Source organism: Macaca mulatta, chromosome 12 (genome assembly GCF_049350105.2).
Source record: "Macaca mulatta isolate MMU2019108-1 chromosome 12, T2T-MMU8v2.0, whole genome shotgun sequence".
Classification (NCBI taxonomy): domain Eukaryota; kingdom Metazoa; phylum Chordata; class Mammalia; order Primates; family Cercopithecidae; genus Macaca; species Macaca mulatta.
In genome coordinates this window covers 71,357,718-71,384,243 of record NC_133417.1, presented here as the reverse complement: position 1 = coordinate 71,384,243, position 26,526 = coordinate 71,357,718, and the positions used below count along the sequence as shown (strand labels likewise).

General features: G+C 34.9%; 1 protein-coding gene across 3 annotated transcripts in view; it reads left to right on the top strand.

The window, feature by feature from the left end:
* SCN7A (sodium voltage-gated channel alpha subunit 7) overlaps positions 1-26,169 on the top strand; it is a 102,643-nt gene extending 76,474 nt beyond the window's left edge. For 2 of the 3 annotated variants that reach the window (XM_015110281.3, XM_077957143.1), the window contains exons 17-25: positions 106-260; positions 6,917-7,090; positions 9,072-9,179; positions 13,324-13,602; positions 16,500-16,553; positions 16,929-17,066; positions 19,280-19,384; positions 19,666-19,936; positions 22,994-26,169. In XM_015110281.3, coding sequence (XP_014965767.3) covers positions 106-260; positions 6,917-7,090; positions 9,072-9,179; positions 13,324-13,602; positions 16,500-16,553; positions 16,929-17,066; positions 19,280-19,384; positions 19,666-19,936; positions 22,994-24,060 — 2,351 coding nt within the window. In that variant the 3' untranslated portion in view covers positions 24,061-26,169. Of the gene's footprint in view, positions 1-105; positions 261-6,916; positions 7,091-9,071; positions 9,180-13,323; positions 13,603-16,499; positions 16,554-16,928; positions 17,067-19,279; positions 19,385-19,665; positions 19,937-20,066; positions 20,177-22,993 lie in introns of all 3 variants that reach the window. The other variant, XR_013402014.1, reaches the window with a different exon arrangement.
* Positions 26,170-26,526: the final 357 nt, after the last annotated feature.

The window sequence follows — 26,526 nt, the reverse complement described above, 5'->3', positions numbered from 1 at the left end:
AATTTGTAAATAAATAATTGCTGTGGCACATAGTAGAAAGTTTCAGGTGTTTACTTTTTCATGAGTTTTCTAGATTGTTGTTCTTACCAGTTCCAATCTTAACAGGTTGTGGACGCGGATCATCACTTGGTCAAACCAGTGGAGCATCCAAGAAAGGAAAAATCTGGCAGAACATCAGGAAAACCTGCTGCAAGATTGTAGAGAACAATTGGTTTAAGTGTTTTATTGGCCTTGTTACTCTGCTCAGCACCGGCGCTCTGGTAAGTGAGCAGCCAGGCTGTTTGATACTTTGCTGGGAACAAATGTATCATGATTCTGTTAATTTAGAAAGTCAAAACCAGGATTACATTTCCAAGGATATTTAGTATAGCACCAAATAGCACCAAATTTCATATTCTGTGATTTTAGTTTTAAAATCTAAATATTATACTTTCTTAGAAAGTTTATATATGCATCACTCAATATTAAATTTAATATTGATTTTTAATATATTATTTTGCAATATTGAATTTCAAAATATATGAATGACAGTGGGAAAATGGAATGTGAATAGATACCGGATTCTTCTGATTTTAATGAATTTTCACGTGTGAAACATTTTAATGATTTGTACATCCAAAACTGCTATAATATGCTTGTACTTTGGTACCTATCAAAGGAAAGGGAACTATTGCATATGCTTTAAAGGATCTGTGAACTACAAATGTATTTGACCCTACAATCTTAATTCTGCAGCCAGAATATAAATTCTAAAAAACATTCTACAAATATCTGCACATTAAATGGTTCTACAAGGTAATTCACTGAAGAATGTTTTGTAATAATAGCAAAGGGTTAGAAAAGAAGGTCTGTAATAGCTGACTTGATACTACAAAAAACCATCCAATGGAACTCTGTGCAGCTATTTTAAAAATTCAGAAGGTATCTACATATTTACACTACAATTCATCAAGAGAGAGTAATAAGTGAAAAGAATGGTCTAGAATAGTGCTGCAATAAACATACGTGTACATGTATCTTTATAGCAGCATGATTTATAGTCCTTTGGGTACATACCCAGTAATGGGATAGCTGGGTCAAATGGTATTTCTAGTTCTAGATCCTTGAGGAATCGCCACACTGTCTTCCACAATGGTTGAACTAGTTTACAGTCCCGCCAATAGTGTAAAAGTGTTCTTATTTCTCCACATCCTCTCCAGACTTAGATTGAGAAACAGAACATTACCAGGATGCCAGAACAACACTCTTACCCCTCAGTTACTTCTCTATTCCACAAGGGTAGCCAGCATGTGGAGTTCAACTGCCATAGATTAGTTTTATCCATTTCAGACTTATTAAAAATAGATTCAAACTGTGTGTTACTTTTGTATTTCTTCTTCCTCTTATTTTGTTACAGCATCTCACTTGCTCATAATGATCAGGGTCAATTATCCTTGCTGGTATGGTAACTTCTTTCTTTCTTACTAGTTGACTGGTACAATAAATCAAAAATTGAGCAAATGACATCTAAGCTTGAGTTTTAGTAGGAGACATAGCATGTACCCTAATGACCTTTCTGGGAGCAAAGACCCCAGAATCCACCTATCCTAAGGTTGAGAGAATGGGAAACACAAGTACCCCCTAGTGGACTTGTCAGATACTCCATACTATGCCTTTCTCCATCACAGATTCTGCTAGCATCATGGATCTTCATATGGCTCAAATGGAAAGGCTGCTTAGAATATAGTCAACCTATTTTAGTATCTTTTGTTGCATCAGATTCTACTGAAAAATAGCAATCTTCTGCATCACCTGATAATGCATCTTTGGATCAATATTCGCAAGTGTGAAATTTTGCTTTCAAATCCTAAAGAGACCTATCAGGCATTGTATCTCTTTCTTAGAGTAGGAGGCACATATGTCTCTCTAAAGCATCTAGAGAACTTACCATTTCTTGTTCATCAGGTCTAATTAACATGATATCATCAATATAATGAATCAATATGACGTTAATTCCTGTGGTGCTGGAGTTAACTGTGACCCCCATACCAACACATTCTTCCCTTTATCCAGCTTCATATTCTATCCCCTTTGATCCAGCCTGTGGTAGGCTGATTAATGGTCCTCAAATATGTCCATGACATAATCCCCAGAACCTTTGAATGTTAACTTATATGGCGAAAGGGTCTTCGCAGATCTGATCAAGTTAAAGATCTTGAGACAAGGAGATTATCCTGAATTATCTAGATGAGCCTAATATAATCACAATGGTTCCTGCAAAAGAGTTTCTATAGGAGTTGAGTCAGAAAAGAAGGTGATGTGAGGATAGAAGCAGAGATTAGGGTGTCATCCTTTGAAGACACAAGAATGCACTACAGGCCAAAATGTATAAGCAGTCACTAGAAGCTGAAAAAGGAAGGAACTGAGACTCCTCAGCCACCAAAAGGAACTAGCCTTCTCATCACCTCGATTTTAGCCCAGTGATTTCTGACATCAAGAATGAGAGTATATAGAGTTGTGTTGTTTTTAAGCCACTAAATTTGTGGTAATCTGTTACAGTCACAACAGGAAACTGATACGCAGCCCTCTCTGGATCCCCTCCCAGGAAAGCTCCTCCATTTCCTGCTAATACATGTTTCTAGGTCCTGCATAGGTACCAGGTTTTCTGGTACATAATCCTTCTCCTTCCTTAGCAATCTTGGTACTTCCCAGGCCACTGAATGAAGAGAGTTGACTCTATTTATACATCAGGTGACCAGGAGAGGAGGTAGAGGTAGACCTTAAGGAGAGTTTTTAAAAGACACCTACCCTATTGTAGGCCTCTTCATAATCCTCAAGAAAGACTCATTTCAGCTTGATCTTGTAGGGAGGCTCTGGAGCCCAAACTGCACCACACAATTTCACCTTGAGTGACTCAAGGGAGCTGGCATTTATATCTCTATTCCACTCAGCCGTTGGTTGTGCTGGGTCCCTCTAGGAGTGGAAAGATTGCCTCTCAGGCGGGGTGGCTCTCCTATAGCAGAGGTAATTCTCCAGAGAGGGCTTTAGTTGTGTGTTATCAAGCAACACTCGGTTGCTGTGAAATAGTTAGATATGATAGTAAAGGAGTTCTTTGTAGGCAACTCCACCATCTACGACAGTGTTCAACATGTACTTGAAAAGCATGTGTCATATGGTGTAGCTGGGTGCAATTGTAGTTTGTTATTACCATTGTTCTCATCTATAATGGGAGCCTTAGTGATATAGCAAAGATGTTTTCTTTGGTTAGCTATAGATATAATGTGTTAAATTATCCCACTATGATTGCTTTTTTTTCTAAACCTTCTTTTAGTGTCATCAGTTTTGCTTTATATGTTTGGTGACCCATTGTTTTGGACATACAGATGTATGTACTTGTAGTATGTATGTACTTGTAGTATTGATCCCTCTATTATTATGAACTATCCTAAGTTATGTATCTTGCCTAATTTGATACTAGCCTTCTTTTTATTAGAATTCACATGTTAAATATTTTTGTTCTGAACATATTCTTGACCTTCTCCTTTCTACAATTAGGGATCATCTGCTCTTTATTGATACAGCAGCTCTGTGATGCCTTTAAAAACAAATGCTTTTAAAACTTTGTACTGTTTTTCTGGTTCTTTGCAGTAGGATCATTGGTCTGGTGAAATCTACTCTGCCCATGCTAATTGAAGTGGAGGCTTTTGTACATCTTTTTATTATATTTCGCATTATGTACCTGAATAATTGAATAATAAATAAATACATGTAACGAAATAAAAAATTTTTAAGAACTTTATGTTTATAATCTTTATGGACTCATTTATACCACAATTGGTTCAATTAAAAGTCATAAAATCTATTGTTATTTTGTATTTACTTCCATTTAACAGTACATTTCAAGAATCACATCATTCCTAATGCTATCCCTGTGTATGATGCTCCCCTTCATGTGTCCAAGTGATCTAATTGTTCAGTTCCCACCTATGAGTGAGAACATGCGGTATTTGGTTTTCTGTTCTTGCAATAGTTTGCTGAGAATGATGGTTTCCAGCTGCATCCATGTCCCTACAAAGGACACAAACTCATCCTTTTTTATGGCTGTATAGTATTCCATGGTGTATATGTGCCACATTTTCTTAATCCAGTCTGTCAGTGATGGACATTTGGGTTGATTCCAAGTCTTTGCTATTGTGAATAGTGCCACAGTAAACATGTGTGCATGTGTCTTTATAGCAGCATGACTTATAATCCTTTGGGTATATCCCCAGTAATGGTATGGCTGGGTCAAATAGTATTTCTAGTTCTAGATCCTTGAGGAATTGCCACACTGTTTTCCACAATGGTTGAACTAGTTTACAGTCCCACCAACAGCGTAAAAGTGTTCCTATTTCTCCACATCCTCTCCAGCACCTGTTGTTTCCTGATTTTTTAATGATTGCCATTCTAACTGGTGTGAGATGGTATCTCATTGTGGTTTTGATTTGCATTTCCTCTGATGGCGAGTGATGATGAGCATTTCTTCATGTGTCTGTTGGCTGTATGAATGTCTTCTTTGGAGAAGTGTCTGTTCATATCCTTTGCCCACTTTTTGATGGGGTTGTTTGTTTTTTTCTTGTAAATTTGATTGGGTTCTTTATAGGTTGTGGATATTAGCCCTTTGTCAGATGAGTAGATTCCAAAGATTTTCTCCCATTCTGTAGGTTGCCTGTTCACTCTGATGGTAGTTTCTTTTGCTGTGCAGAAGCTCTTTAGTTTAATTAGGTCCCATTTGTCAATTTTGGCTTTTGTTGTCGTTGCTTTTGATGTTTTAGACATGAAGTCCTTGCCCATGCCTATGTCCTGAATGGTATTACCTAGGTTTTCTTCTAGGGTTTTTATGGTTTTAGGTCTAACATTTAAGTCTCTAATCCATCTTGAATTAATTTTCGTATAGGGAGTAAGGAAAGGATCCAGTTTCAGCTTTCTACTTAGGCTAGCCAATTTTCTCAGCACCATTTATTAAATAGGGAATCCTTTCCCCCTTTCTTGTTTTTGTCAGGTTTGTCAAAGACCAGATGGCTGTAGATGTGTGGTATTATTTCTGAGGGCTCTGTTCTGTTCCATTGGTCTATATCTCTGTTTTGGTACCGGCACCATGCTGTTTTGGTTACTGTAGCCTTGTAGTATAGTTTGAAGTCAGGTAGCATGATGCCTCCAGCTTTGTTCTTTTGGCTTAGGATTGTCTTGGCAATGCAAGCTCTTTTTTTGGTTCCATATGAACTTTAAAGCAGTTTGTTCCAATTCTGTGAAGAAAGTCGTTGGTAGCTTGATGGGAATGGCATTGAATCTATAAATAACCTTGGGCAGTATGGCCATTTTCACAATATTGATTCTTCCTATCCATAAGCATGGTATGTTCTTTCATTTGTTTGTGTCCTCTTTTATTTCACTGAGCCATGGTTTGTAGTTCTCCTTGAAGAGGTCCTTTACATCCCTTGTAAGTTGGATTCCTAGGTATTTTATTCTCTTTGAAGCTATTGTGAATGGAAGTTCATTCCTGATTTGGCTCTCTGTTTGTCTGTTACTGGTGTATAAGAATGCTTGTGATTTTTGCACATTGATTTTGTATCCTGAGACTTTGCTGAAGTTGCTTATCAGCTTAAGGAGATTTTGGGCTGAGGCAATGGGGTTTTCTAAATATACAATCATGTCATCTGCAAACAGGGACAATTTGACTTCTTCTTTTCCTAACTGAATACCCTTGATTTCTTTCTCTTGCCTGATTGCCCTAGCCAGAACTTCCAACACTATGTTGAACAGGAGTGGTGAGAGAGGGCATCCCTGTCTTGTGCCAGTTTTCAAAGGGAATTTTTCCAGTTTTTGCCCATTCAGTATGATATTGGCTGTGGGTTTGTCATAAATAGCTCTTATAATTTTGAGATACGTTCCATCAATACCAAATTTATTGAGAGTTTTTAGCATGAAGAGCTGTCAAATTTTGTCAAGGCCTTTTCTGCATCTATTGAGATAATCATGTGGTTTTTGTCTTTGGTTCTGTTTATATGCAGGATTACGTTTATTGGTTTGCGTATGTTGAACCATCCTTGCTCCCAGGGATGAAGCCCACTTGATTAGGAGATATACCTAATGTAAATGATGAGTTAATGGGTGCAGCACACCAACATGGCACATGTATACATATGTAACAAACCTGCACGTTGTGCATATGTACCCTAGAACTTAAAGTTTAATTTTAAAAAAAAAAGGAATCACATCATTCTTTATACGAGACTATTTTAATCCTTGCTTACTTTTTGTCCTTTTATGTATATTGATATTGAAAGTCTGCCTGCCTGTGTTCAGTGCTAAAATATTTATGAAATTGCTTTCAATGACATGATCAGACTCTACATATTCCATAGTCAAATTAAGGTTGACATTAAAACTGAGAAGCTTTGGAGAAACAATTATAGTTTTAATTAATCTTCAGTATTTCAACTGGTTTACCTGATAGCCTTATGGATTTCTAAAGACATTTTAAAAACATATCTGTTTCTCTATGAATAAGTGGTATATATCTGTGAATTGCTACCTGGAATTACAGATAAGATTCATGTCAGATGTTACTAAAGGTTTCATCTCTTAAGTTTGATTAACTGATTTTGGAGGGGATTTTTGGATTGCTATTTAAAACAGTTATGAAGCCAGGTTCAGCCTATATAAGAACTAGTTCTGGGATCAATTAATGATGTCTGTCATAGGCATGGGGTCAAATAATAATACTTATGGATTATGTCAATAAATACAAGCATAGTGAACCAGCCCTGGAGCCTACAACCTCTGACAGTGCTCACCATATGGCTATTAGATATGAAATTTTGTTCCCTTCTATGTCAAAAGAGTTTTTAGAAGTTACCTCTACACCTAATCATCATATGTTTTTTTTAACCCACAGGCTTTTGAAGATATATATATTGATCAGAGAAAGACAATTAAAATTTTATTAGAATATGCTGACATGATCTTCACTTACATCTTCATTCTGGAAATGCTTCTAAAATGGATGGCATATGGTTTTAAAGCCTATTTCTCTAATGGCTGGTACAGGCTGGACTTCGTGGTTGTTATTGTACGTATTTTAAAGAAAATTTAAAAGGCTATTTGATTTACTTTTTCTTCCTCAGTCTTACTCTTTCACTTCCTGTCAGTTTATTATATCTTTCCTTTCCCTCTCCATCTACATTATTGGTATATAACACCTTTCTTAGTTCATAATATTTAACATCTATCATTTTCTTCTCTTTCCAAAATTTTAAAAGTTCAGCACTTTATTCCTGGATTATTACAATAATCACCTTGAATTTACTGCTAATCATGTAAGTTTGTTGCATAATATCTTGATGATATCAGCACCCTAAAGTCTTTTTTTTTGTTGGCTTAACTCTTAAATCATATATCACAATTAGACTACTTATGATGTTCACAAGTGTTGGGCTGATCCAAGCTCCCCAAATTTCTCACTTAGATCTCTACAATAGATTCCAAAGTGGTGTCCTTGCTTCTGCCCTGCACACCTTCATTCTGTTTTCCACATAGCAACCAGAGTAACTGTGTTGTGAAATGGAAGTCAGCTCATGTCACTTCTCTTGAAACCTTATGATAAACACCCATCTCATTCAGGGTAAAATCAACAATCTTTGCAATCAGTGCTCTACGAGTATCTGTGTAATCCAAACATATTCCCTGTTATGCTCCCTTTCCCCTGTCCAAGTCTATTTACTGATCCATCAGCACCAGCTTTCATGGAGCACTTCAAATATGTCAAGATTATTTTCTTCTTAGTGCCTGTGTACTTATTTTTCCTTCCAGCTGGAACATTGGCTGGCATTGATGCCTTAGCCAAAATGAAACCTTTGAATGTCTTTCCTTACAACACTATTTAAACTGCAACCACTCCAATACTCCCTTTCTCTTTGTCTGCTTCCTTCATCTCCATACCCCTTATTAATATTGTACCATTTGTTCATTTATTTTGTTTATTGTCTGTTTTCTCCCACTAACATATAAGTTCCATTAGGGTAGAATTTTTTCTTAGTTTTCTTCCCTCCTTTAAGTCCTGTGCCTAGAACAATTTCTGTCATATTAGAAGGTTCTCAGTATTTTTGTTGAATGAATGGATGGCTCTCTATTCTGTAAATAATGATAGAATCTCCTCAACCTACAATTAATGATTTAAAATAGCTGACCTCTCTTTCCTAAGTTTACTCTTTCAAATTAGCCTTTTGCTCTAGCCAAACCATACTATGCCTGCGACTCGTCTTCTTGTTTCCCAGTCATTGTTCTGTGTCCAGATTCCTTCATGCTTATGAAAATAATACCCAAAGTTCAAAGCCTACTTCAAGGCTATCTCTTTAGCAAAGGGTAAAAAGAAGAAAATTTTCATAATGTTGACTTGAAAATGTAGAAAAATCTGAAGATATAATAAAAGTTAATCTTAGCTTTACCACCTTAGTCAGTATTTATGAACATTTATTAACCTTGAATATATTTACTTTTAAAATTTACCTTTGTATCTGGTTATACTTTTTGTAATGTGTGTACTTTTGACTTAACAATATTCATATCTTCTTTGATGCTTATCCTCTGAAAGCCTATCTTGTATATTGTCTTAACTATATTTGTATATGAATGCATTTGTAAATATGTTTCTTATTTTGTTTTAATGAATATCTGCATACGATCACTGTATTACAAGTAATTATGAAACTGATTCTTAATCTAATTTCAAACTGAAAACAGATGTCTCTATAAATAGTTGATCATAAAGTGTATAAAATATATAACTTTTATTTATCTCACTAAAATACATTCCTTATTACCAGAAAATAATTTAGTTTTATCTTTTTAAAGTGATTTTAACACTAAACGATTTTCTTATAACTTTCTGTAAGTGATTATTAATGTATTTTGAAATATATGTAAAAGTAATTCACAAATTTACTGGTAAGTTTTTGTTGTATATATCTGTTGTAATAAATGCAAAGTTTATTTTATTTTACATGTTATATTAATACGGAATCCTATTCACTTTTTTAAAAAAATATATATAGGTGTTTTGTCTTAGCTTAATAGGCAAAACTCGGGAAGAACTAAAACCACTTATTTCCATGAAATTCCTTCGGCCCCTCAGAGTTCTATCTCAATTTGAAAGAATGAAGGTAAGAGATAAGTTTCTAAGCTATATCTACAGATTTTTATTTGGAATTACTAAATTTGCACAAATTAGGAAGCTTTGTTTTCTTCTCATTTGTACCTTTAACAGTATTAATACAATAAAAACCTTACATTTCATTGCTTAGAAACAGAGAGGAATAGGTACGTTTATTAAGATTCTACGTTCTTATTCCTCATAAAGTATAAAAACCAACACAGACAAGTAAAAGAAACTAGTATTTGAGAGAGAAAATATAGTTTTAAAAGTATATTTCTACCCCATATACATATGCATATTAATGAAATTGTCTCCATTTTAAAAATACAATTGTTAGAAAATGAAACTTGGATTAGTTAACAAACTTTAAAATTATACAAACATTGTATGTCCTAAGTGATTACTCACTGAATGAAAGAAAAGTTTGAATTTTAAGATAAATTTAATTTTTTAAATGTCACAATCACAAGCAATGTCCTGTCTTCATCACTCACATGTTAAAACCTCTTCTGAACAATGTAAAGAAAATAGATTGAATATTATAAAATGGCCAGTGTCTGAACAATGTAAAGAAAATAGATTGAATATTATAAAATGGCCAGTGTCTGAACAATGTAAAGAAAATCGATTGAATATTATAAAATGGCCGGTGTTCAATCTTTTGTACCTGAAATGGAAATCGCATAATGCTCGACCTAATAGAAAAAAAATGGAGTCGCTGACCACCACAAGTAGTATAAGTATGTAGCTATACAGTGACCCATTGTATACAGAAATGACAGAACACATTCAAATGTACCTTTTATTTTATTTTATAATACATTTATGTGTTTTTGCATTTTTATTTACATAGATTTTTTTATACCAGTCTACCACTTTACTACCTCATATCACATATTCATTGCTATGGTAGAACCTAGTGAGAAAATTATTAACGTTTAACCTTTATCTCTGTATTTTAAACATTATATATTACATTTAAACTGTTATTGATTAAGAAACCATAACACTTAAACTCTTTCCACTTGGTAAAAAGCGAATGTTTATTTTTCTCTCAAAATTTGAGTGGTTATTATACATACAAACAGAAATATAAGTAATTAAAAATATGTATTTTATTTAAAAAATAATTTCAGAAATTTTAATAATTTCACTTTTATATGATTGTATAAAGTACTTAAGTACATTAATTATATTTGTGTATATATACTTAGTCCATGATTCCTGATAATATTCTTGTAATTCATACAAATGTGTCATTGACTCATAATAATAGTGCTTAGGCCTGATCTGTTTGTTAAATACATTTGATTTATTTGTGTTGGGACATTAATATTTTGATTATGTGGTAAATACATAAAAATTCCAAATGTGGCAAAATCCTAATTATACACTTCAGAAACAAAAAATCTAAAATAGTAATTGTAACATAGAATAACTTAAGAAACAGACTTCATTAACCATATCATGAAGATCCACAAGGTGGTGATATTCCCCAGTGCTTTTAAACCAAAATAAGGTGGAAAATAAGCTGAAAATAAGGTGGTTGAATGGTTCGATAAGGTTGAAGTTAAAATGACAAAGCAGCCTGGGCACAGTGGCTTACACCTGTAATCCTAGCAGTTTGGGAGACCAAGACGAACAGATCGCTTGAGCTCAGGAGTTTGAGACCAGCCCGGGTAACACAGTAAGACCCTGTCTCTACAAAAAATACAAAATAGCCAGGTGTGGTGTATGCACCTGTAGTCCCAGCTACTTGAGATGCTGAGGTGAGGTGAAGTGAGAGGGTCACCTGAGCCTGGGAAGTCAAGGCTGCAGTGAGCCGACATCGCTCCACTGCACTCCAGACTGAGTGACAGAGTGAGACTGTCTCAAAAAAAAAAAAAAAAAAAAAAAAAAGACAGCCACCTTTCCAGTATAAATACTGTTCAGTGATAGGAAAACATTATAGAATATTCTAACATGTAAACTACAGAGGGCCTATTTACTCAAAATACACACACACACCCCTAAGTAAGTATGTAGCTAAAATAAACAAACTCTTTTTTATTTTCAAAAAACGAGATAATACCAATTCTTTTTCCTAATAAGTTTAGACATATAGGGAGGAAAAAAAAGTAACACAATCAGCAAGTTGTCTGCCCCAATTTAGAGAAAAGCAGGAAGAGATTTGCCAGGGAGACTGACTCTGTCAGAAATTAGGCCCGGTACTATTTAATGCTGTACGTTCATTAGAATGGCAATGAGACAAGGCTGTGGACAATTCAAGGTCAGGAAAACAGTAGCCAGGCTTAGAGCAAAGTCGGGTTCAGACCTGAAGCCTCATCTCAACCTCTGGAAGTTCTGTAAATTATCGCTGAAGGTATATCATTGAGTATATTAGGAAGGTATATCATTGAGTATATTAGGAAGCTACATGCTTATAAAATTAATGATTTATGTTTTTAATAAGTTTAAGATCTTAGGTGCTGTCTACTTTTCAAATATATGTGTCAACTATATCCACTCTTTTTATTCACTATATGTGGATTTTCTAAAAGACATAGCATTTTTCTTTAGCAGAACCATTAATGGACCTTTCAAAATATTTAAAAGTATTAACAAAAGATCTAGTTTTAGAAATAAAAGTGTTACTGAAATCATAGTTAAAAGCCAAAATATTAATTCAAAGACAGACAACTATGGAATATCAGCAAGAATATGCAGGCCAAAGTATTAGTATCTAGTAATGACTGAAGGAAGGAAAGGTTAGAATGGTAGAAAACGAATCAATGGTGCCTCAGGAAGAAAGTGAAAGAAGGTCAGGAAAGGGAAAGCAAAAGTATAAAATAAAGAGAGGCCGGGCACAGTGGTTCACGCCTGTAATCCCATCACTTTGGGAGGCCAAAGTGGGTGGATCACCTGAGGTCAGGAGTTCAAGACCAGCCTGACCAACATGGTGAAACCCTATATCTACTAAAAAAACAAAAAACAAAAAACAAACACACACACACACACACACACACACACACACACACGCAAACAAAAAGAAGCTAAGAGAAAAATAAGTAGCAGAAATAGTAAAACATATTGTTATATTAGATATAGCAACTGATTTGCATTTGCCTTAGCAGCTTCAGTGGAGTAATAAGAATACAATTCTGAATTGAATTTTAAAGAGTGAGGTCAGTTGAGGAAATAATGACAGTGATTATAGATTATTGCTGGTATTCAAGTTTAGGTGGTGGATTCATCTCCCAAGCTTCCTACTCTGGAGTGATTCACCAGTGACACCAAATGGTTCAGTGATGATTGAATCTTTGTGAAGTACAGCAACCCGTTTAGTTTCCTGAAGCAATCTCTTCCCTTGGCTTCATTGACAGTACAATCTATTGGTCTTCTGATTCCCCTGACTACTCTTTCACATATTCTATTTCACTTAAAATGTATAATATATATATTTTAAGATAACCTCATACATACACATGGGTTCAATTATCTTGAATGATCATTTCTGGCACAATACAGGAAATCAATAAGCATATATACACACACACACATATTGAGTCAGCAAAATAATTATTTTTCTAGTATTTGTACTAATAAGCTCTATTGTCATTTAATGATTTTTTTAGCACAAACATTTTAAGAATATCTGGATTTGAATGTATTTTCTTTTTTTTTTTTTGGATGGAGTCTGGCTCTGTCGCCCAGGCTGGAGTTCAGTGGCACTATCTCTGCTCACTGCAAGCTCCGCCTCCTGGGTTCAAATGATTCTCCTGCCTCAGCCTTCCAAGTAACTGGGACTATAGGCACCCGCCACCACGCCCGGCTAATTTTTTGTATTTTAAGTAGAGAAGGGGTTTCACCATGTTAGCCAGGATGATCTTGATCTCCTGACATGGTGATCCACCCGCTTCGGCCTCCCAAAGTGCTGGGATTACAGGCATGAGCCACCATGCCTGGCCTGATTTGATTGTATTTTCTAAATAAAAATTGAATTGCTATTTAGGTTGTTCCAGTACCAGCAAGTGGGCTGTTAAATCTTTAGATACAGCCTTTTAAGGTTTTTAAAAAATATGTCATTATATCAATTAGTATTTTTCAAACTGATCAAAAACTAAACAGTTTCAGATTTCCTATCTAAAGTTTACATTTTTTATATATGCCAGGTGGTTGTGAGAGCTTTGATCAAAACAACCTTACCTACTTTGAATGTGTTTCTTGTCTGCCTGATGATCTGGCTGATTTTTAGTATCATGGGAGTAGACTTATTTGCTGGCAGATTCTATGAATGCATTGACCCAACAAGTGGAGAAAGGTTTCCTTCATCTGAAGTCATGAATAAGAGTCAGTGTGAAAGCCTTCTGTTTAATGAATCCATGCCATGGGAAAATGCAAAAATGAACTTTGATAATGTTGGAAATGGTTTCCTTTCTCTGCTTCAAGTAGTAAGTACACTTTTGACTTTTCCTTATTAATTATATATTCATCCATATTGTAGGTTGAATGCAAAGGACAAAATGTGGGTGATTAATACATTTGGTTATAAAATATTTTAGCAATTAGTAGATAAATGTAATGGGACATACAACTATCAGGGGAACCCGCCCCCAATATTTCAGTGTAGGTTCTTTCTATTTTCCATGTCAGCTGGCTGAGAAATAAAGAAAAAGAGTACAAAGAGAGGAATTTTACAGCTGGGCCGACGGGGGTGACATCACATATTGGTAGGACCATGGTGTCCACCTGAGCCTTAAAACCAGCATGTTTTTATTAAGGATTTCAAAAGGGGAGGGGGTGTACAAACAGGGAGTAGGTCACATGCTTCAAGGGGCAAAAAGCAGAACACAGATCACATGCTTCTGTGGAAACAGGACAAGGACAAAATCAGAACTCCTGATGAGGGCCTATATGTTCAGCGGTGCACATATTGTCTTGATAAACATCTTAACAGAAAACAGGGTTCAAGAGCAGAGAACCTGTCTGACCAAAAATTTGCCAGGATGGAGTTTCCCAATCCTAGTAAGCCTGAGGGTACTGCAGGAGACCAGGGCTTATCTCAGTCCTTATCTCAACTGCATAGGACAGACATTCCCAGAGTGGCTGTTTATAGACCTCCCCGCAGGAATGAATTCCTTTCCCAGAGTATTAATATCAATATTCCTTGCTAGGACAAGAATTTAGTGATATCTTCCCTACTTGTACATCCGTTTATAGGCTCTCTGCAAGAAGAAAAATATGGCTCTTTTTGCCCAACCCTGCAGGCAGTGAGACCTTATGGTTGTCTTCCCTTGTTCCCTAAAACTCGCTGTTATTCTGTTCTTTTTCAAAGTGCACTGATTTCATATTGTTCAAACACACATGTTTTACAATCAATTTGTACAGTTAACACAATTATCACAGTGGTCCTGAGGTACCAGTGAGATGTACATCCTCAGCTTACGAAGATAACAGGATTAAGAGATTAAAGTAAGACAGGCGTAAGAAATTATAAAAGTATTAATTTGGGAACTGATAAATGTCCATATTAAAGCGAAATCTTCACAATTTATGTTCCTCTACCATGACTCTAGCCGGTCCCTACATTCGAGGTCCCTGACTTCCTGCAACATACGACACTAGGCTAATTTAAAGAGACAGCCCAGGCGCGGTGGCTCATGCCTGTAATCCCAGCACTTTGGGAGGCCGCCGAGGTGGGCAGATCATGAGGTCAAGAGATCAAGACTATCCTAGCCAACATGGTGAAACCCCATCTCTGCTAAAAATACAAAAATTAGCTGGGTGTGGTGGCGCATGCCTGTGGTCCCAGCTACTTGGGAGGCTGAGGCAGGAGAATTGCTTGAACCTGGCAGGTGGAGGTTGCAGTGAGCTGAGATCATGCCACTGAACTCCAACCTGGTGACAAAGTGAGACACTCTCTCAAAAAAAAAAAAAAAAAAAAAAAAAAAAGAGATGAAAGTTAAATACTGTCCCTGCCCCATTGGATGGAGGAAGTGGAGATGCAAGTAAATTTAACAGAGGAAATACAGATACTGGCCCACACTATTTTTACCACCACCGATCAGATTATAGGGTAATGTATTAGTCAGGGTTTCCCTAGAGGGACAGAACTAATAGGATATATATATCTTCTTATATATATATAATATATATCCTATTATATATTATCCTATATAATAATATATATTATATATCCCATTATATATTATTTATCCCATTATATATTATATATTATCCCATATAATAATATATATTCTATATATATATATTTTTTTGTGTGTGTGTGTATATATATATATCTCTCCCATAAGTTCTGTCCCTCTAGGGAACCCTGACTAATACATTATCCCATAACTTGATCAGTGGTGGTAAAAATAGTTTGGGCCAGTATCTGTATTTCCTCTGTTAAATTTACTTGCTTCTCCACTTCCTTCATATATATATATAGGATATATATGTATATATAGGATATATATGTGAATATATATACACACACATATATATATATAAAAGGGGAATATATTAAGTATTAACTTACATGATCAATGATCACAGGGTCCCACAATAGGCTGTCTGCAAGCTTGAGGAGCAAGGAGAGCCAGTCCCAGCCTCAAAACTGGAGAATTTGGAGTCCAATGTTTGAGGGCAGGAAGCATCCAGCATGGGAGAAAAATATAGGCTGGGAGGCTAGGCCAGTCTCGTCTTTTCACATTTTCCTGCCTGCTTTATATTTGCTGACAGCTGATTAGATTGTGTCCACCAGATTAAGGGTGGGTCTGCCTTTCCCAGCCCATTGACTCAAATGTTAATCTCCTTTGGCAACACCCTCACAGACATGCCCAGGATCAATACTTTGCATCCTTCAATCCAATCAAGTTGACAGTCAGTATTAACCATCACAGGTAATAATTATTTGGTCCAATCCAAGTTGCTACTTTTTAGTAGCATTTTGAGGAACTGCTACTCAGTGACTCAGTATCTAGCAGATGTGAAGAGTTGAACAATTCCTCTTATGTCTCTCACAGAAAAGAAAATGTATAGCAACTACAAGTCACCATGACACATGGCCGCATGTATTTATTTACCATTTATATATTTGTTTCTCTATTTATCTTTTTCTAGTCATACTGTCTTAAAATATTTTGTTACTAACTACAAATAAACTAAGTACTTGAAATAGTTGTTAACAGACAATGTAATAATGAAAATGTTGAGAATCCCAATTACACAGTATATGGAAGTGTGGCAAACCTATGCCAAATGTTTCAGTGCACTAATAACAGATTGAGATTTTACTTTTTATTTGCCAGGAAGCATAAATTTTAAATGCATGTCATTTTTACAGGCAACATTTAATGGATGGATCACTATTATGAATTCAGCAATTGATTCTGTTGCTGTAAGTATAATGTCATTTTAAAGTCATTGTTAGGATACAAGCAAACTCATTTTTGCAATTTGAGCACAGGACACCAGTAATAATGAATAGAAATTAAACGCTTTTCAGATTGCATATTTCATTGGCAGTGAAATTCTTCTAGAGTTATTATATACAATGATTGAGGTCCCATAGGCTCATTTGAAAGGTTACCAGATTTTGCAACAATGGTTAAATGAATGAAATGAATTTTAACATTCATACAAAGCAATGATATCCTTTTGCCAAAGAGCAAAAAGAAAACAGTTTCATTGTTGGGTTTTCTTGTCATAAATTGTTTTATAAAACTTGTTTTAAAAAGCCGATATCAATAATTTGCTTATTTTAAACTTCTAGGTAAATATACAGCCTCATTTTGAAGTCAACATCTACATGTATTGTTACTTTATCAACTTTATTATATTTGGAGTATTTCTCCCTCTGAGTATGCTGATTAGTGTTATTATTGATAATTTCAACAGGCATAAAATAAAGATAAGTATAAATATTATTTGTTTATCCAATGTCTGAGGAAATCAGGCATATACATAAATATATAAATGCCCTGCTTCAAATAATGTCATTTTTATTTGACATGTATCTTAAAAAATCATGATTAATGTTCCTGCACTTTGATGAACATTGCCAAAATGTTCATCTTTACATTGACTTTTAAATCCAAAATATGTACTACACAGTCAAGTTTAAAAGTTAAAAATTATAAGTGTCTGTGTAAAAATTACAAGTGTTTTGAAAATTGTGATGTACTGAAAATAAATACTGTAAGTAAAATTTTCTATCTTAACAAATATGTGAAGAGTTCCAGAAAAAAAAGCACTCTTTTACTCACTGTTATATTTAAAGCCTTCGGAGTCAGCCAGCATGGACATCTTTCTAAGTTAGAGTAGTTCTTTCTGCTAGAAGTAGAGAGAGTCATAAATCCTAATTGGGTGGCCTAAGTAGGAGTGCTTGAACCCGATAAGACAGAGTTCAGAGACAGAATTGAGTAACTACTGTTTCATACCATTTCTAAAAAGCGACTTCCTTCAGGGCCTCCACAAATGCAAACGACTAAAAAGACATGTAAGTCGAGTTGTTTTACACAGGCACCTAATCTCTTTTGGGAAGCCTTCCAAAAAAGTCAAAGGAAAGAATAGTTTAATTTTGAAATTTTATCTTCAGCCATGTAATCAAACTTTAGCCATGTGTAAAATCTGGTACAGTAGACCCTCCTTATCCATGGGGACTTTGTTCCAACACCTCCAGTGAATGTCTGAAACTGCAGGGTAGTACCTAACCTGATTGCTGTAAATCAAAACATGTTTCTGTTCACGTTAAGATGGCTTTTCCATGACTAAGGCTTATCATGCACTGTGGCCATTTGCAGTTTGAAGTATAACAGCAAATCAAGCATACATTTATTTTTCATTCTTCACAATTTCCTGGACAGAAGATTCATTCATACCATAGATTTGGCAGCCTCAGCATATATATATATATTTTCTTTCCTTAAGTCAAGCACTTTCACCTTTTCTCTTAAAGGAAGCACTTTGCAGCTTCCTTTTGGCATATTCGAATGCCAGCATCACTTCTCTTACATTTTAGGGGTTATTATTAATTAAAATAAGGATTATTTGAACACAATCGCTGCGATAACAGAGATACCTGCAAAGTGACTAATGTGTGGGTGGCATAGACTGAGTGGATATGCTGGACAAAGGGATGATTCACATTCCAATCTCCACAGAGCAGGATGGCACAAGATTTCATCACACAACTCAGACCCACATGAAATTTAAAATGTATTAACTATTTATTTTTAGTATTTTTTCATGCAATAACTTCCAGCTGTGGTTGACCATGGCTAACTGACTCTGTGGAAAGTGAGACTTCAGATAAGGGGGAACTACTGTATATCACTCTTGAGTCTCCACCAGTGAAATAGGAGTAGACAGCCGAGTGATCAAATGTGATTTTGATTGGATGCTTCAGCTTTCTACGAATATCAACCCTGCAGGATAACATACTAAGATTTGCTTCTAGGCTTCGAATTGGTGTTTGCCATCAATTTAAGCGAGCAGGTCCTGATTTAGAGCAGTAACAATTCCTAATTCCTAGGACATGACATTATTCACTTCACATATATTACATAAGATACTGAAATTAGCATTATAAACACAAAAATTAGTAAGTCCTCAAACGTGCTATGAAGAAGCAAGCACAAGGTACTTTTGGAATAATAGTAAAAAAAATCTTCTGATAGTATTTGAAAAATAAAACAATATACAATCATATAAAAATGATCACATATGATCATTTCTGTTTATTTCTGCTTATTAAAAGATACAAATCAACTTTTCCTTTAGCTGTTGAACTCAACCTTTCTTAGTAAATATTTCCAGATATCCCCTGCTGTTTCTCCTTTGCCCTCTTCTACAACCCTATGTGAAAATAGAGTTGACGCTTCCCTAAGAGAGTGCCCGTAGAGATTACTGAATTTCTGTCACTATCGTCGTGTATTCTGTATGTGCTTTGTATGGATTTTTGGGCAGAAAGTCAGACATGTTCAAACATGATTTCGTTCACTGAAGTTAAGCCTTTCTTTAGAAGAGTAAATCAATAATTGCCAAGTCTTTAAAATGCATACTAATATAAGGGAAAATTTGGATTAAGTGTGATTTTAATATATTTTTCTTTCCTTTCTTTACCTGGGAGGCACAAATATCTTTATCACAGTTAAACAGAGAAAACAGTACCGCAGGCTGAAGAAGTTAATGTATGAGGACTCTCAAAGACCAGTACCTCGCCCACGAGTAAGAAAATGTCTAGATTTTTTGAAACTTCAATGGAGGTGTTTTTTATACATTATTTTAAAAGCCTTAACAAATGCTTTTGACAAAATTTTTGTGTCCCTTAACAAAGCTTTTCATGGTCATTTTGTTTGTTTGTTTGTTTTTACTATATGTTATAGTTTGACAAAAATTTAGGTTCACACTCTCGTTTATTTTGGGAAGAAAGTTGTAGAGTATAAAGACCATATATATGTATATGTATCCTATTAATGGGACTATTACACCTGTTTTTTTACCCACAGAACAAACTCCAAGGATTCGTTTTTGACTTGGTAACAAGCCAAGTTTTTAATGTCATTGTTATGGTTCTTATATGTTTCCAAGCAATAGCCATGATGATAGACACTGATGGTCAGAGTCTAGAAATGTACATTGCTCTCTACTGGATTAACTCAATTTTTGTTATGCTATATACTATGGAATGTATACTGAAGCTCATCGCTCTCCGTTGTTTTTATTTCACCATTGTGTGGAACATTTTTGATTTTATGGTGGTTATTTTCTCCATCACAGGTGAGATTTTCTTTAGTCAAATTTTTATTCATAATAATATTAATTCAAGCAAGCTCTTACACTAAATATCTCATGAAATATAGTCTCCTAATAAGCAAAACAGATAGGGATCTTCTTTTATTTTCAACAGGAATGCTTCACATTTGTATTCATACATGTACCACCCATGCCTGATAGAGATAAGATGTTCAAAAATATTTCTTGGACTAATAACATAGACTTTGCATCACAAGCCACCAGGTGAATGTTTAGTCACCCCTTCATTCTGTAATATACATTAATTTTCTGGATGACGCTAGAAAGATCTTTATGCCTTAGAATGATGTAACCTTTCAAGTCTGCTATTATTTCCTTCTCTCTAATCTCTAAAACTATTTATAACTTATACAATACTAGAGTTTCAGGCTTTAATAAATTTGTTGCTTGTTTTCTCTTACTTTGGAGATCTCTCTCTTATTTAATAAATATACTTGATAATTCTCTTTGTGAATAAAGGCTGTATTATATGCAAAAAATTCAGTAGTAAACAAGATAGGTATAATTTCTGTGTATACATAGTTTACAGTCTATTAAAGGATATAGATAATTAAACAGTACATTTTAATATGTGCTATTAAGGTTATGGTAGGGAAGGCACAGGGTGCTGCAGCAGCATAGCAGAAGGAGGTCACCTAATCAGTGAGTAGAGGTCGGAGAAAACTTTATGGAAGACGTGAAATCTAATTAGAGACTTTTCAGATAAGGAGATAGCCAAGCAAAGAATTTAGTGTCAAAGAGTTTTGGGCAGAGAGAAGTTTGTCTGCTTCCCCGTAACACACATATTATGATGTAAGTTCCATGAGAGTAGGAACAATATTTAGGTTTACTGCATCAAGCACTATTCTATGTATTGAGTAGTAGAAAATGTAGATAAACTGTTTGCCCAGATGTGCTTCCAAATATTCACTCATTCAGTTGATAGTGGAAACAATGCAACTAACTACTGAAAAAAACCATAAGTTTTAGAAAAGAAGAAACTATCAGAAAAACTGATAGAAAAGTATGTGAAGACAGGAGGGAGCTGATAGGAGGAAGGCAGAGGAAGGATGGAATTAGAGTCCTGTAAGACTGAAGGGGACTTCATCAGAGAACTGGAACGAAAAGCAATTGCAGTCAGAGGGAAAGCAGTTTGAATTTGAAATTTCAGAAGGCAAGGTATCCTGGGTCCAGAATGTGATTGTAAGTGTGGATTTGTAAAATCATGGAGAAGAATATAATAACTTGAGAAGACCAAAGACAGAAAGCAGCTTTTAAATGGATTGTTGATGGTAGATGCTAAGGTGAAATGAGAGAGGTTGAGTCAATTATTGAAGTATTCAATGAATATGAATGAAGAATGAGTAGACTATAGAGCCAAGGAATGGTAGAAAATGATATAGCTGAATGGCATGACCCACAGTGTCAAAAATCTCTTTCTTTATAAAGATAATAGGAAGGAAAAGTGACCAGAAATCATATTGAAAAGAAAGAAAGATATATATTTTTTCTTTCTAATCTGAGGAAAGTGGAGTGGGGAAGAATGAGCTCCCTGTATTTGAGAGGGTTGCAAGGGAAATAGAGGCTTCAAGATAGAGCCAGATTTAGCCATCATCCTCTGCAAACTGAAACAGGAACAGAAATCCAAACACTGCATATTCTTACTTATAAGTGGGAGTTGGACAATGAGAACACATGGACACTGAGAGGGGAACAACGCACACCAGGGCCTGTTGGAGGGTGGGGCATGAGGGTAAGGAACTTAGAGGACTGGTCCATAGGTGCAGCAAACCACCATGGCACATGTATCACTGTGTAACAAACCTGCATGTTCTGCACATGTATCCTGGTGGGTTTTTTTAGAAGAAATAAAGAAAAACAAAATTTAAAAAAAGAACCTCCCCCCCCTAAAAAAAAAGAGATTGGGTTAAAAAATTAGTGATGAGAATGCAGAGGAATTAATTCACAATTTAGTGATACTTCCATCATAATGAAAGAATTTGGAAGGTTGAAGGGAAATGAGAATTTAGGTCAGAGTAGAAGATTCACTAAAGCACTATAGAGATAGGGTATTGATAGGATAGAACATCAGCGAGAAATGTTATCTTAGACAGAGACCAAGTTTAACAGAAATGTGAGACATGATTCCTCCAGATTCAACAAACCTCCCGTATCACTTAGAAGTCTCTTGGGATTCTTCCTTCCACTACCTTCTCAACTCAAAATAAACTACATTCTCTCTAATACTTCCAGAGAACATGTCTTTAATGTAATTATAATTTTAACATGTTTGATAGTTCTTGTGTTAATCACTGCCATACTTCCCTCATCTAACTACCTCAGTTACAAAAAAGTTCTAAAAAAGAAAGACTTATTTATTCAACTCATATTTAAAGTTCCTGGAGCCCCAGTACTATTTATGAAATAAAGAAATTAAATTATAATCTATGAATCATGAAATGCCAGACATTTCTGTAATTACATTTACCAATTAGGTCTTTCTGCCTTATAATTATTTTAAATGTCTATCACTAGTTTCTAAATTATAAGGTTCCCGAAGACAGAAATCATGTCATTCATCTTTGCATATTGATGTGATATATTTATTGGGCATTCAATAAAAGTTGCATATTTTTGATCCAATAGCAATAAAAATTTATGATCCAATTTCTTGATCCAATAGCAATAAAAAATTTCTTGATCCAATAGCAATAAAAAATTATGACTATTGTCCTACATTACAGAATCAGGTCATCTGTAATTCCACAACTGCTTGATCTGTGCTACTCTTAGATTATGTTACAGAAAAATAATCTTCCAAATTTAGCTAGATACCATAAGCATTGATACAGTTGGTGTTTGGCCGACCCAAACTTTCAACATACTAACTGTTAAATGAGAATGATTAGTAAAATGGAAGGGATCAATAAAGGATTAATAAAATATAGGGAAAAACGATTAAGTGTAAAATAATTTATAGTCCTCAAAATACAATTGTGTTTGAATAATTGTATAGCCCGCTTTATCTTTTCCCACCCCCAGGACTATGTCTGCCTATGACAGTAGGATCCTACCTTGTGTCTCCTTCATTTGAGCAACTGATACTTCTCTCACGGATCATTCACATGCTGCGTCTTGGAAAAGGACCAAAGGTGTTTCATAATCTGATGCTTCCTTTGATGTTGTCCCTCCCGGCATTATTGAACATCATTCTTCTCATCTTCCTGGTCATGTTCATCTATGCCATATTTGGAATGTACAATTTTGCCTATGTTAAAAAAGAAGCTGGAATTAATGATGTGTCTAATTTTGAAACCTTTGGCAGCAGTATGCTCTGTCTTTTTCAAGTTGCAATATTTGCTGGTTGGGATGGGATGCTTGATGCAATTTTCAACAGTAAATGGTCTGACTGTGATCCTGATAAAATTAACCCTGGGACTCAAGTTAGAGGAGATTGTGGGAACCCCTCTGTTGGGATTTTTTATTTTGTCAGTTATATCCTCATATCATGGCTGATCATTGTAAATATGTATATTGTTGTTGTCATGGAGTTTTTAAATATTGCTTCTAAGAAGAAAAACAAGACCTTGAGTGAAGATGATTTTAGGAAATTCTTTCAGGTATGGAAAAGGTTTGATCCTGATAGGACCCAGTACATAGACTCTAGCAAGCTTTCAGATTTTGCAGCTGCTCTTGATCCTCCTCTTTTCATGGCAAAACCAAACAAGGGCCAGCTCATTGCTTTGGACCTCCCCATGGCTGTTGGGGACAGAATTCATTGCCTCGATATCCTACTTGCTTTTACAAAGAGAGTTATGGGTAAAGATGTGAGGATGGAGAAACTTCTTTCAGAAATAGAATCAGGGTTTTTGTTAGCCAACCCTTTTAAGATCACATGTGAGCCAATTACGACTACTTTGAAACGAAAACAAGAGGCAGTTTCAGCAACCATCATTCAACGTGCTTATAAAAATTACCGCTTGAGGCGAAATGACAAAAATACATCACACATTCATATGATAGATGATGATAGAGATGTTCACGCTACTAAAGAAGGTGCCTATTTTGACAAAGCTAAGGAAAAGTCACCTATTCAAAGCCAGATCTAATCCCACTTACCACCTCTTTGCATATTTCTTCACATATCTGAAAATGTTGAAAGCCTAAGCCAGGAATAAAAGATCAGAAAAAGTAGAGATAATAATCAATTCTTTACAACCCGTGGTAATTAAGCTTATATTCACAAGACTTCATGCCAATTCACTTTTTAGCATTATATCTAACAAGTCCAGAGAACCCTTAATATTGCTGCAGTGAGTTTAAAGTGGGTTAAAGTGGCCATTTGACAATCTCATGTTTGTTTTCTCTACATGGCTTATATGATGTGTGCCTTCTAGGGAATGAAGGGAAGTGGTGATAAGAGATCAGCAGCAGCAGGGGCTTTCTTGTATATTTTATGTATAATTTAATGGGCTTCAAGTCACCACTATTAAGACTCACAGGTAAGCAAATACTTTCCTGATGTGGGATGGTGAAATGCTACCGGCTATTAAATCATCAACTTGCCTAGACAAATGTCAATTGGAAGAAAGGAGAGAGCAGTTCTTTAGAAAGTGCCTTTGAGATCAGCCTCAGAGATTCTTGGGCTGATTAAAACTGCATTTGAAAAAGATTGGTTGGAGCTCTATGTTTATTTTTGTATGTTCTTGTTTTCTTTTCATTTTGGAACGGGGAATGAATAGGATTTCATTGTGCTCGAGCTCCTGGTTTCTCATCTCTGGCTAGTTCCACCTAAGCTCTGGCTCTCGAACAGGGCAGATTCATGAAACAGGAAGCATAAAGGAGAGTTAAGGCCTACATTTTTTTGCATTTTCTTCTCATTTCCACCTATTTTTTAAAAAAGTATACATTTACTAAAATGATGTAATAGATAATATGTTAATAGACTCAAGCTTTACCTTATTATGAAATTGATGTATTTTTACCAGTTATTTCTAATGTAACATTAAATATATAAGATCTGACAAATGTATGTTTAAACATGAATTAGAAGAGTTGAGAGCTACCATTATGTACAGGGATTCTCACAGTGTCTTGACCCTTAACTGGGAAGTTGTGGCAACTTTAAGGTACTTTTTACCGTACGTTATAATTCTTTATAACTTAGAGAAAGGCAATGGTCACTCAAACTATGGGAACTATGAATTAGGAGATAAAAGTTTAAATTTGTTGTTGTTTTATAACATTAGTATGTACAAGTGAGTTTTCCCTTATATATTTACATTTTCAATGTTTTTAATCTTATCATATACATCAATACTCTATAAAATGTTTTATATTCAAAGAACTGTAAAATCCTAAACATTAGTTTTCACTATGAAATTATTTTTTAAATATAGACATAAATAGTTGTCCTTTGACTTATTCATATAAATATAGTCATTTACTTCCATGTAGTTTGAGATTCTGCAAGTTATTCCGACTGTATGAAGATTGATTTCAGTGAGCCTGCTAAGTCCTAAAAGATTCAGAAAGAAAATTTATGTTATTGATTTAAATATCATCCTTTAAGTATGTTATGTAACATTCCATATAATTTATGGATCAGTAATTGTATTTTATTCTGAATGCATGATCTCAAGCCTTAATTATTATAATCTTTTTTTGCCCCTCAGAAATTGAATAACCTAACCAAGATGCCTTTAGGGGATGCCCTAAATGAATGTAATTTCAGGGTGTTTTTTTCCTCTCTAAGTGTTCCTTCCCTTTCTCCCTCTGCTCTCTGTCATGTTATGGGGACCAGTGAGGAACCAGTGTTGACTTGGTGAAAATGTGACAGTTGGTGCTTCATCTAAGCTTCTCTGTTTTCTATTTCTTGGGAATCCTTTACTGTGGAAACTGCTTCAGATACTTAAACTGAATCATAACTTGCTTCTGTAGATTGCATAAAGACAACAAACTGATTTTGGTTTGAAAAGTATGTCTTTTACTTGTAAACCTTGTTTGCCAGTTAGCTTCCAAAAGCTGTGTAAAGAGTTATTTTTAACAAAGTCTTAACAATATGTTACTTTTTAGATACTATAGAAAATAATAAATGTAACTTGTAAACCACATTAAGCTATGTTTGTTTTTAATTTGATAAATCATGTTGGCAACCTTGTGTAGTATACTTTTTAAAAATAAGCTTTACATTAAAGTTTGTTAATTCAGGCTTAAAACTGGAAACAGTTGTGCTCTCTTTAGATCACATAATTTTGTAAAACAAATTTTAGTAAGCTTACCAGAGGCCCCTACACATTAACAAGATATAAAAAGATCACTCTTCTATCAAAATTATAATGATAATTTTACTAGATGTATTTTCATATTATTAGAATTTGCTTTCTGGAAGAAAATACTGAAAATAAATTTATTGGTACACTACTATTTATCAATTTCTGCATCTTCAAAAATTTTATTGTGCTTCATTAATAGATATAATACACTTGAAATTGTTTTAAAGATAATGGTAACAGCTACCATTTATTGAGCACACTCCTATGCCCAGCCTTATCCTATGTATTTATCATGCATGA